At 48.0% G+C, this 11,097-nt stretch overlaps 1 protein-coding gene across 1 annotated transcript; it reads right to left on the reverse strand.

Moving 5' to 3' along the window:
- Positions 1-280: 280 nt before the first annotated feature.
- On the reverse strand, positions 281-11,091 carry TSPO (translocator protein). Its single transcript, XM_026867816.1, has 4 exons — positions 11,082-11,091; positions 5,003-5,190; positions 1,899-2,037; positions 281-1,039 (listed from the first exon to the last, which is right to left on the reverse strand). The coding sequence occupies exons 2-4, from the start codon at positions 5,188-5,190 to the stop codon at positions 863-865; spliced, it is 504 nt and encodes a 167-aa protein (XP_026723617.1). The 5' UTR covers positions 11,082-11,091; the 3' UTR covers positions 281-862.
- Between the last annotated feature and the right edge of the window lie 6 nt (positions 11,092-11,097).

Below are 11,097 nucleotides of genomic sequence, written 5' to 3' on the forward strand. Positions count from 1 at the left end.
ACCAGAAGGCTGACTTTAAAAAAGGAGTAAGGTTTGGGACCACAGGCTGTGGGCAAAACTAGTCTGTTGTTGTGCGAGAGGTGTTTTCATCTTGTGGGATCCTCACAGCCCGGCTCCGTCAGCTGCATATCCCTGAGGAGAGACCCTCCTTTCTGGTTTGCAGGCACTGAGGCGAGGCAGTGTGGGCAGCAGACCCTGCCCTGCCGGGGGCCTGGCTGCCTGTATTTTTCTGCCCAAAACTATTTAAAAAAAACGAATAAAAACAGATGAACAAGGTTAATAAGCTTACATTTAGTTTAATGCATTTAACTGACACCAGATTGTACAACACTTCAAAGCAGGACGGCACAAATTGTGAAAAAGATCTCGTCTTAAAGGTTTCCAGAGTGCAGTGGCCAGAAGATAAAGATCTGGCTGTGTAGTGGGACACATCACAGCACTAAGGCACTGTGTCTAGTGGTAAATGTGGAAGACTCAGGCCACAGTCCTGCCTGACACCGTCAGGAGCAGCATTCTGGAAGCTGGGTTAATATATGGCTGGATTTCTTCCTCTGAACATGATGAAGTTGGAGTTCACGCTTATTTCTGGTAATAGTTTAAATGCTGTTGTCTTATAAAGTATAATGCTGTAATCTAGAAAATTAGTACTTTTCAGTCAGCACTGTCTTTTAGTTTGCTATAAAACCTATCAGGCATACACCCCTTTGACTTGTTGAGTAAAGGCGTATTTGTTTTAAACAAGTCAACTTGTAATTAGCAAACTAATGGTATAAGTAGTTCAGCTAAAAATAAAATAAGGCTATAACTTTATATAGAAGGTGCTTGTGGGAAAACAAAAAGTATCTCTTTGGCAGAAAACTGTTTATTCAGATTGTTTCTCCTTGCGATTGTCCTTCCAGATACGGTAATTGAGTGCAGAAGCCATGGTTAGCCAGGCTAAATAAGGAACCATCAAATAAGCTGCTGTTCTGCTGATGTTGTACCAGGAAACAGTTGTAGCTGTTGCCGTACCAGTCGTGAGCAGGAGAGTCACCAACCCCTGAAATACAGGAAGGTGGTTAGTGTTGGTTTTACTTGTTGCATTTTCCTGACTCGATAGTCTGTGTGGCTCTTTCTACTTAGCTCTGGCACTGTTCTATCCCTCTGAGTTAATTCCTTCTCAGAAAACCAGCCAGCATACAGATTTCTGGTAAGTGAGGAGTCAGCTTGACTCATAAAACGATAACACAGTCACAAGAAAGGACATTTTGCAGGGAGCAGGAGAGGGAGAATAAAATCCACCTCGCCCGTCCCCTCTTTCTTTGGTAGCAGGAAGCGTTCCGCTGATGGAAACCCCGTGTGACCCCGAGCAGGTCACTTAGAGCTAAGTAAACTCCAGTCTCTTTGTGTCGCAGATGCTGCCTGTGAATGAATCTGTGACAGACTGCAAAGCCCCTACTGTTACAGCACTGCATATAGATCTGGAGAACCAGGCAAATATTTTTATTACTGATTGTTATGTTTGAGGAAAGTTGTTTCTCTTCAGACTGCAGTAAATTAGTCTTGTCTAAAATGGGTGCTGGGTTACCCAAGTAATGTTGTTATAAACTCCTTATCACTCCTGTTTGCCAGAGATACCTAGGCATAAATGTTTACATTTTCTAGTCACACAAAGCTCTTATCAAAGGGTGGCAGAAAGAGCTTCTTGAAATCTAAACGTTTAAGGGTGTTGTAGATAGGTAAATTCTCTCTGGTGACTGCTGGCATGCATTAACGAGAACTTTAGAAAACTTCTGCAAACCATATTCTGTACTGAGGCTTGTTTTCAGGGAGAAAAGATTGTGACACAAAACTTTCATCTTAGCACTTTGCAAATGACAGCAGAAGCCTCCGAGAAAGCAGCTTACTTTTCCACTTACCCATCCCATTTTGTGAGCTCCAAAAAATATTGGAGTCCATGCCCAGTTCAGTGCCAGCTGCCCTGCATACAGCCCCAGAGGAACCACCGCCTTTTCGCTGAAGCCCCCCAGTTCCTTCCACACCAGGTAGGAGCCATACCTGGAGAAAGCAGAGGTTAGTCAGGTGTAACTCAGAACTCTGGCTAGAAAGCAACCACCTGTTCTTGAACAAATGAAATTAGTAACTTCAGTGTTAGGGTCTAGATCCTCTAGGTGCAGAGGAGCAGATGACCCACTGCGTTTCAGTCTTAAAAGAGAATGCCATATTGAAATGGAGCCAAGTCTAAGATGCAAGGGTAAATGGTAAGTCTCTAAATAGCAGAGAAACTTAATTTTGGTACTGGGACATGGTGCTTTAAAAGAAATGTAAAAAATAAAACCTTTTAAAAAGGATGAAGTGCAGGAGTTGAGGTGGGAACAGACAAAAGGAATGGGATTCCTTGTGGGTATGGACAGTGTTAGAGCAGGAGCAACCCTGTAGTTATATTTCAGAAGGGAGGAGTGGATGGGACAGAGGTGGGGACAACAAAGATTTTGGGGGCTTCTATGGGAAGAATTAATCACAGGGAGGATCCAGCACCCTTCCTGTCTCTGGGATCCTGGCTACTGAAAGATCCTCCTAATGCCACAGAACATTTCAGTGGCAGGACCCCAGAATGTAAGCTGCTAAAGACAGGAATTCTCAGCATTTGGGAGATTTACTAATGTAGGGTTTATTTTTGCACTGGGGGAGCCCGATCAGAAAGGGAACACTCATCAGCCAAGACTATTTCTTCTGTTTTTGTTTGACTGACTTTCCCCTTAGGCATCAGCTAGATTTCAGTCCAAGTGACTGCGCAGCCATTCCAGGTGCCTACAGCAGAATCCCCTGGATAAAATGTCGCCCTTGTTTTAGAACTGGGAGCTGAATACCAACCACCCTGGCAGGAATGTCAGCTGGACTCTGCGCAACAGCGGGCGGCTCAGGCGTGTTTCTGCTGCCAGTGGAGCAAAGATGAGACCAACTTGTAAGTGATAACTTTTAGGAGCAGGCAAACATCCACAGGAGTAGTTGCAAGGAGTTTGTCTTCCTTTGTAGATCATATGAGAAGGATTTTTTTTTCCCCCTGTTTAACCCAGCTGGTGACCCAAGCTTGCTTTGTGGCCATTACTTTTGTAAAGACTGAACAATGCAGCTTTGATATCTTGGCAGTTTGATTGCAGAGAGTATTAAAACAATGGGGGGAGGAGGCAGCATAAGTGTTAAAAACTTAACAGTTTATCTTTGTAAAAGTCATCAGGACTCAAATCTGTTCCTGAGTGACTTACAGAGCCACAGTGTGGCCTTACATCTGACTTAGACTTCAGACCAAGATCATGATGTACAAATCTGCTAGGAAGTTAAATGTCAAGACAGAGGTAAGCTTATTAAATCTTGCTTTTAGTTATTTCTTGCTTTTAGTATATTCAAGGACTTCTAAAGGAATGAGATGCCTGGGTCATTCAAGGAATGTGTGCGCATGATGGATTAGAGGAGAAAAGGGCGGTAATAAATAGGATCTTTTCATTGAGCTATAGATGTACATAACTGAGACCATCCACCTCAGAATATACTGGTTCTGGCATTATCAGAGTAAGTGATAAACTGTTGCTATTGTGATTTTTAAAATATTTAACTTGATATCCAGGTTTATGATGAGGAATCCAGAATGGTTACAAATTGTGCATTCCAATTGAAGCAAACCCTTCATGGGAAAACTGCTCTGCTCTGCTCTTGTCTCCTTGATAAAAGGCATTTTTTAATTGACAAGACAGTAGTGATCTGATTCAAATGCTGACTCCTGGAATATACAAGAGTAGACAGCAGTTTTTTAAAGTACACTCCCTGAGAGGTGAAAGAAAAGATAATACTGATAGGAGAGACAGTACATCAAGCTATAAAAATTAGCTTTTCTGGGAAGAAAATGAACCCAAAATGAAAGAACATGTGAGAAAATTTAGCATTCAGATATTGCATCATTGCTGTAATTTGCAACAGGTGGTGTGGTAGTTAAGACACCTGCAGGGTGACCATGTAATGTTAACTTGGAAAAGATCTGGACTCTGAAGCTTTATATAGTTAAGCCAGTGCTACACGCAAACTATGAATCACTTAAATGTACTGTCATGATGGGGGAGATCGAAGGGCTGAGCCATAAAAGGCACATTGCAGCCTAAAAACTATTACTATTGCATTAGCAACAATGCGTATTTGACGGCGGGGAAAAACCATGCAGGCTCTTGGTAGGTAGCTGGTTCCTAGTGACCGAGTGCCAAAGAGGCGTCAGAGCATCCTGCCGTGCCTGGGGGCTGCGCTGCTGCCCGCTGCTGAGTGCTGCCTCGACTCCAGGGAAAAAGCTGCTCGAGCAGTGTGGGAGGAGTATCCAAACTGCCCAAACCACCTCCCGGGACAACCTACCTCTGTGAATGCTCTTGCTACATCTTCGGAAAAGTAAGAGCTGCCAAAAATACAGCGTTATTAAACTTTTAAGGTTCCTGTGGGGATGGTATTTGGCCTTGTGATTCCTTGCTCATTTGACAGTAAGTGCTGTGCTGTCAGGTGTTTTAAACTAGTTCAGTAAGGAGGAGGCAGTAGGTGGCTTCAGGCATTTAGTTTAACAGCCTGGCAGTTTTATTTGGAAGGACATGTATGTTTTGGTTTAATTGAACTCTGTTAGAACGGTTCTATCCCAATCATCCGCCCCCCCCTTTTCTTTTTCGAAAGCTACTGAAGGACACACAGAGGAATAGATCCCAGTGCTGCCTTGTTCCCTCCCTGCCGGCTGGCAGCTCCTCCCCTCGGGGAATGAGGGAAGCACAGTGGTGGCAGCTTTTCAAACCCCCACTTTTCATGTCGATACCTGTGCATACAAACTGTCCTGTCGCCCCCCACGCCCCAAAGCATGTTTTTACCTGTTTAACAGGCACCTTGACACAGTTTCTTACAAACGCACAGCCAGGAACACAACAGTTCTTCTCTGGTCGAGGACAATACCATAAGCACTTTGAGATCAGGTAAGTGCCCTGAAGCTGTGTGAAAAACATACCCCATAGATGTGTAGAGGGTTCCCCAGACGGGAGCAAACACCCAGTTTGGTGGGCGCCAGGACGGCTTCTGCAGAGACTCGTACCACAGCGGCACCTCCCTCCGGGTTATCCGGCTTCCCAGGAACCCTCCTGCGTGGGGCAGGAGCGTGAAACCCACCGCTGAGGCCCAGCCCGGTGCCACGTCCATCTGAAACAAACCCAGACGTGGTTGTGAGCGGTCATTCTGACACGAAACTACACAAATATATTCCATGTGTAGCTGATTTTAGATACAGATCTGTGTGTAGGAGCTGACCCACGTCCTAGTCCTGTCGCCGGCACAGACTGCAGCTGAAGTCAACTGACCTTGTACCAGGCTCACAGGACTGCTCCCCCCAGAGGGAACCTGCCCCTGCTGGCTGGTGGGGCTGAGGGTGAGGCCTTTGCTGCCCTCCGCTTTGTGCCGTGAGGTTACTGAATTTTACCTACATATATAATAGTCTCACCCATAAGTATTCCAGAGGAATAAAGTGGTTTGATATATGAACTCCACCTGGGGGGGGCACTGAGTATTTCTGAATTTACCAGAAGGTCTGTTCACTCAGTGGAATGATGTAGTTGAGAGTGAGAAAAGTGTGTGCTTTCCTGTGCTCAAGCAAAATAATTTTATAGTGGTGTTGCATTTTTAGCCTCAGAAGGGTGCTAAGGATGCTCAGTGGCTAGTAAGAGTGATGTGGATTAGTAGCAGACACTTGAGAAGCTGCCCGGGAAAATAACCACCAGGGAGGACAGTGAGGAGATAAGTACTTAACTGATGTTTTGTGAAACAAGGAAGGAGATCTTGGTGGATAAATGGGGAGTACACCTGTGGCTTCCTGAAGCGTTCAGTCGGTTGCAGCAATCTTTGATGCCAAGCCCATGAAGTGCACTGGATGAAATTTGCCTACAGGAGTAGTGACTAAGTAAGCCTTGATCTGGTCAGCCGCACAAGAGCAAGACCACATTAAAGCACAGGCAGCAGTAAAAAAAAGTAAGCAAGTAATCAGGAAAGAGCTTCACTGCAGATTTTCTGGCCAAAAGCCAAATGCTACAGAAGAGCTGTGTTTAGCTTGCTAAAATGTAAACAGATTAGAGGTATGATGAAAAAGGGCAGAACTGAAATGTGCTATGTTTTCAAATACGTGGGAGGGAAGTACACCCAATTCCTGTTCATCTGTAATGCAGGAGGGGGGCAGCAGGAAGGAACCATGAGAGAGATTGCAGCAGTGGGGAAAGAGCAGCTGTGGAAGCCCCAGGAGAGAAAAATCAAGTTATAGAGCAACCAGCATTTCAGAGGCTTGTTAAAGAGGACTTGGTTGTTGTCTTGGCCAGTCTTTAAAAGTTTTTTGTGCTGTAGTTGTGACTTCTGGGGTGAGGAGGCAGGGAGTGGGGAAGAAGAAACCCCACTTGTAACAGATGTGCTTAAGCTGATAGGAAATGGCACACGGGTGATGTTGTGCTGGTGCAGTGGATTTCTGCCTGGAGAACAGACATAAGCTTGGCCAGCCAGGGAGCTCTCCTGCATTATGGTTTTTGTCCCTGTACTCTGGTCTGCCCATACAGTTTACGCAGATTTAAAGAGATTTAGCAGCTGGGACCACAGGCCGGAGTGCATGGGGTGATGAAAAATTGCGGTGATAGAAGCAGAGCAGAATTCTGAAGGCAAAGCAGTGAGCGTGGAGGGACTGGTAAAGCCTGAGGGATGAGAAGGTCTGCAAGGAGTAAACAAGAAAGGGCAGGTTGCTGCTGGGCTGTGGGTATGCCCCAGGGAGAGTCGTGGGAGGGCAGTGGATAGGAGTGCATGCAAAAAAGGCAGAAAGACAAAGCCCAACAACAGTCAAAGTCAAAAAGAGAGCAAAAGAACTAACCAGTGGAAGAAAAACTAAGCAGAGAAGAATTCAGAACTAAGGTTGGGGAGGAGGAGAAGTGGGAGAAGGATGTGCTAGTCTGCTGGAATGGTGTCAGCTGGTCTTGGGCGGGGACGGACAACAAGGAAGGGAGGCAGAAGTCTGCATAGCTCCTTGCTGTAGTCATGGCTGCCATACTTCCTGCCTGATGGCTTCTACTCGCTGTTTACCAGGGAGTGTCTGAAGTGAAGCAGAGGAGTAGCCGTGTTCCCTGCGCCAAGAGCCGTATCGTTCCGTGCGGAGGGAGCCGGTGCCAGCTGCAGGACACGCTACGTCACCCGCAGCACCAGGGCTCTGCCTTGGCTGAGGTCTGAGGGAGCTGTTCTCTGCAGGAGCAACCAGGGTAATGGGAACGAGAGCTCCGGGCACAAGGATCCTCTTTGGTCCTTCAGATAAGTAATTCCCAAAGGTTAAGTCGGAAATTTAAAGTTACCAAGGCCTCACTAATTCTTCACCTTGTTGCTCTTTGCCTGCAGAGAGAAGCCCAGTTGTTGTTCTCTACCCACACTGTAACGTGCTGGTCATCTGTGCAGCCCCAGCGTGGCTGTCAAATGCTGGGTTTAAAGTGGTAAGCAGGGACCCAGAGGGGTTCGAGCTTTATTTGGATGTACCTATGTCAGGGTGGTTTCCTGCAGGTATTCAGCAACTGGACCTTGTCGGGAGTTTTGTCAGCTTCCCCCCGGGGAAGAAAGTCTGAAAGTGTTTTGCAAACTAGAAATGCTAAATGCTGTCAAACTGGGAAAGTACTGCTCTGCTGCAGTAATTGGCAGTTAAATGATGTAGCCAGGGGTCTGTCCCTCTGCCTGTCAGAGGAGGAATGTTGAAATAATTCTTCATTGACAAGGGAAAGTAAATCAGGTGGGCACACAGAAATGGGGAAGGTACAAAGTGAAGAAACGGGGACGGTGGAGCTGTGCATGAGCAGGAAAGGGGGAGAAATAGAAGTGAAGAGCTTGAACATGCTGGCTTGAATTGCATATTGGCGTCCCAACCTTTCGACTACTATTCCTACTAATTATATCCTGTGTTTTCCCGTAGCATTTCTCAGGACTTCCCAAGCATGGGAAAACACTCTTTCTCGAATAATGCCAGGGAGAGGCCATGCAGTGAGATCAGCAGGTGCTGGTAGGCTCGGCCTAGTCAACTCCCATCAGCAGTGGGAGTCCCTGTATTTCAATTCCTCAGAAATGAGCTGGTAGCATCAGCTTCCCGCGAAGAGCAGCGGCTGATCCTGGCAGCAGCACCAGGTGAGTTTGGAAGAAGCCACAGTTACCTGTGCGGGTCTCTAGCGAGGGGGGGGTCAGGGCAGCGCTGCAGTGTTTGGTGACTGCACAACAGAGGCCTGGGCAGCGTTTTAGAACACCCAGAACGGTTTTTGAAAGTGATGTAATCACAGAGTATGTAAAGGATTATCAGCCCTCGCTTCCTTTTAGTGCGTAGCTGATAATCCTGCAATTACTGGGGGATAACTTCAGTGGCACACGTTTGCTAGCACAGCCCCTCTGGCTGCATCTGTATTACACAACCTAGACGTAATTACTGCTTTCCCAGTCATATCCCAGCCCCACTTCAGGCTGAGACCTGGTTCCACAATATTCTTGCACCCTGATTTTCATACCAAAGAAACCTGGGTGTCTGTGGATGACATCTGCAGTGTGCCCAGCAGGAATCTGCCTCCTAAGAACCACCACGGTTGCATCTCCTCTTCCCACACACACTTAACTTGTTTATTTCTGTTTCCACTTCTTATCTCTGTCCTGCAACATTTTCTTCATCCTCCTGCCCATTTTCAGTTTAGCCCCAGTCTGACTCCAGGCAGTTCCAGCACCGCAGTGAGGGCTGCAGCAGGCCGGTTGGCTTCACAAACACATTAAAATAACTTTTCTAGGTATTCAAAACATCTGACTTGCCAAAAGCTGGCTCAGCTACATAAAGGAAGAGGAGAACTAAAGAGGTGGGGGGAAACAACCCAATCCTGCAACTGTCTACCTGATGGGCTTCTGTCTTTTTGCAGGCTGTTTCTCTGTGGTGGTGTAATGTGCAGAGAGACAGAAGCCTGCCGTGTCCTCCTCTTTCTGGATAAAACACTGTGCACCCAAAAAAAGGGATGGGGCGTGCCACGTGTGGGACTGGGTGTATCAGGACAGGAGCTGGTTTGCTTCAGCCTGATGAACAATGAAGTAAAACACTTCTCTGCTTTGAGCAGGTCTCTGCAGGCTGGTGGGTCCCTTCCCCTTCTCCGGGCACTCCAGGGAGAGCTCCCTCGGGGAAGGAGGAAGGGAAGGACAGCGCCTCCCATTGCTCGCTCTTCTATCCCTGTGCTGATAAACCTCCAGCTAATCCCCTTCTTGTGCAACTTAGTGCTGGCTACCCCATCGCACGGGGCTTAACTTACAGCGAGTGCCTTGAAAACACGGAGGAAAATCTCTCGGGGGCGAGATCGCCCCAACAGTGCTGGGGGTAGCAGCCCCCTGTTCCCTGTGGAAGGGGTTGGCTCCCCAGACACACATGCTCCCTCTCAGCCTCTAGTTTATTTTTTGATGGCAGGTGAGGTTCTACCCGGGTCTGAGAGGCAGCATGCAAGTTTTCCCTGGGGAAAAGGCCCCTTCCTGGGAGCGCTGTCTGAAGAATTGAGGGGTGCATGCTTAATTTATAGCGATAGACTATTTATGTCTGTTGTGGCTTTAATTCCCAGGAAACCACAGCGCTAGGAACAAAGTTCTGTCACAGCCTGTGACAGAACAGGGCTACCAAAACAAAACACCCTTGTCTTTGTTCTCTAATCTCAGTAGAGAAACCTAGTATCTATTCCATAAATACAATATAAATATCTAAAGAGTAAGTGTATAGTATATGCTTATAATATGTATTTACAGCTAAACACTTAAATGATGGTATTTATTTAAGGATACGATGTGAGGTGTACTCATGAGATTTAGAGACAACAAATGTCACTGCCCATGTTACACTTTTAAAATGGCAGAGCACAAGTTGTGCAAATAAATCTAGGGTTTGTTGAAGATTCACACACTGGGAACTGAATCTAACACCAGAGTAAAATCTTCCCAGGTGATAATTTGCCATTTACTGCTCAAACTCTTCCCCTTTTCCCTGTGTATGTTTGTGTAGAGCCCTCCATGCACCATGTACCTTCCAGACAAAACATCCCTTTGACTACCCCCCTTCCACACAGCCGCCCGACCTCTCGCTCTTTGTCTGCCCCCTTGGGCAGTGCCATCTGGATCTGTTCTTCGAAACCAGGTTTCTGGGGGTGTTTCTCGCTCCAGGCCTGGCCGTGCCCACCTGCCCCCGAGCTCTCCCGCAGAAGCACGTCCTGGGGGTGAGTCTCAAATGCGTTGCGGGTGGTCTGTGCCCTCTGCGGGTCCTGGGGGGGGGTGCTGGCACCTCCACAGCATCCCCCGTGCAGCTCAGTGACCCTTCCCGGGGCGAGAGCTGCCAGAGGGTCACCCCGGGCGTGGGGGCTCCCGGGGCAGCCGGGGCGCCCAAAAGCTCCAGCGCCCACCCGGGGGGTGACAAGAGCAGCAGGTGCTGCCGAGTCGCCGCTCCCTGCTCCCCCCTTCCAGGCCGTCCCCGTATCCCGGAGCCGCGCCGGGGCCCAACTCGCTGCTTGATGCTGTTTCATAACCGTGAGTGATGCAAACTCGTTGCACAACTGCACCTCTGGTATGGAAACTTTCATTTTCTTTCTTTTTTTCGAATAATCCTGCCCCGGAATGCTCACATGCACAAAGTGTGTTTTGTGCTGGTTTATGAGTGGGAATTCAGAAGGGAAGAACCACAGAGCCCAGCCCCGCAGGAACATCCCCGCCACCCGCCGCGGGGACGCGAGGGCGGACACGAGAGACCCTTCGGAGCTGGTTTTTGCTCCCCTGTACCTCCTCAGCTGTGCTGCGGGTACGTCTGAGATTGCAAAGGCCAATAACGATCTTTTCGGTAGTTTTTCTGCATCTAAAACTTCCACGGAAGTGCAGGCTCTGTTTGCCACTGATAGAACGGATAGTGCCCGCCACCTTTCCACTTCCGACAGCTTTAGCCCAGGGCCGCCCTGGGAAGCAAAGCCCACGCGAAGCAGATTTTGGGGCCGGTCCCGTCCCGCCCGGTGGCGGGGGGCGCGGGGCCGCCCCGGCGTTACCTCCGCTCCCGCGCTG

The sequence above is a fragment of the Athene cunicularia genome (genome assembly GCF_003259725.1).
Source record: "Athene cunicularia isolate RWA chromosome 1 unlocalized genomic scaffold, athCun1 chr1_part2, whole genome shotgun sequence".
In the NCBI taxonomy this organism is placed as follows: domain Eukaryota; kingdom Metazoa; phylum Chordata; class Aves; order Strigiformes; family Strigidae; genus Athene; species Athene cunicularia.

Coding starts and splice junctions, on each gene's coding strand:
- TSPO (XM_026867816.1), bottom strand. CDS start 5,190: ATGGACGTGGCACCGGGCTGGGCCTCAGCGGTGGGTTTCACGCTCCTG. Junction 2,038..5,002: donor ACCCTCTACACATCTATGGG/GTATGTTTTTCA, acceptor TGCTTTCTCCAG/GTATGGCTCCTACCTGGTGT. Junction 1,040..1,898: donor GAGCTCACAAAATGGGATGG/GTAAGTGGAAAA, acceptor CCTGTATTTCAG/GGGTTGGTGACTCTCCTGCT.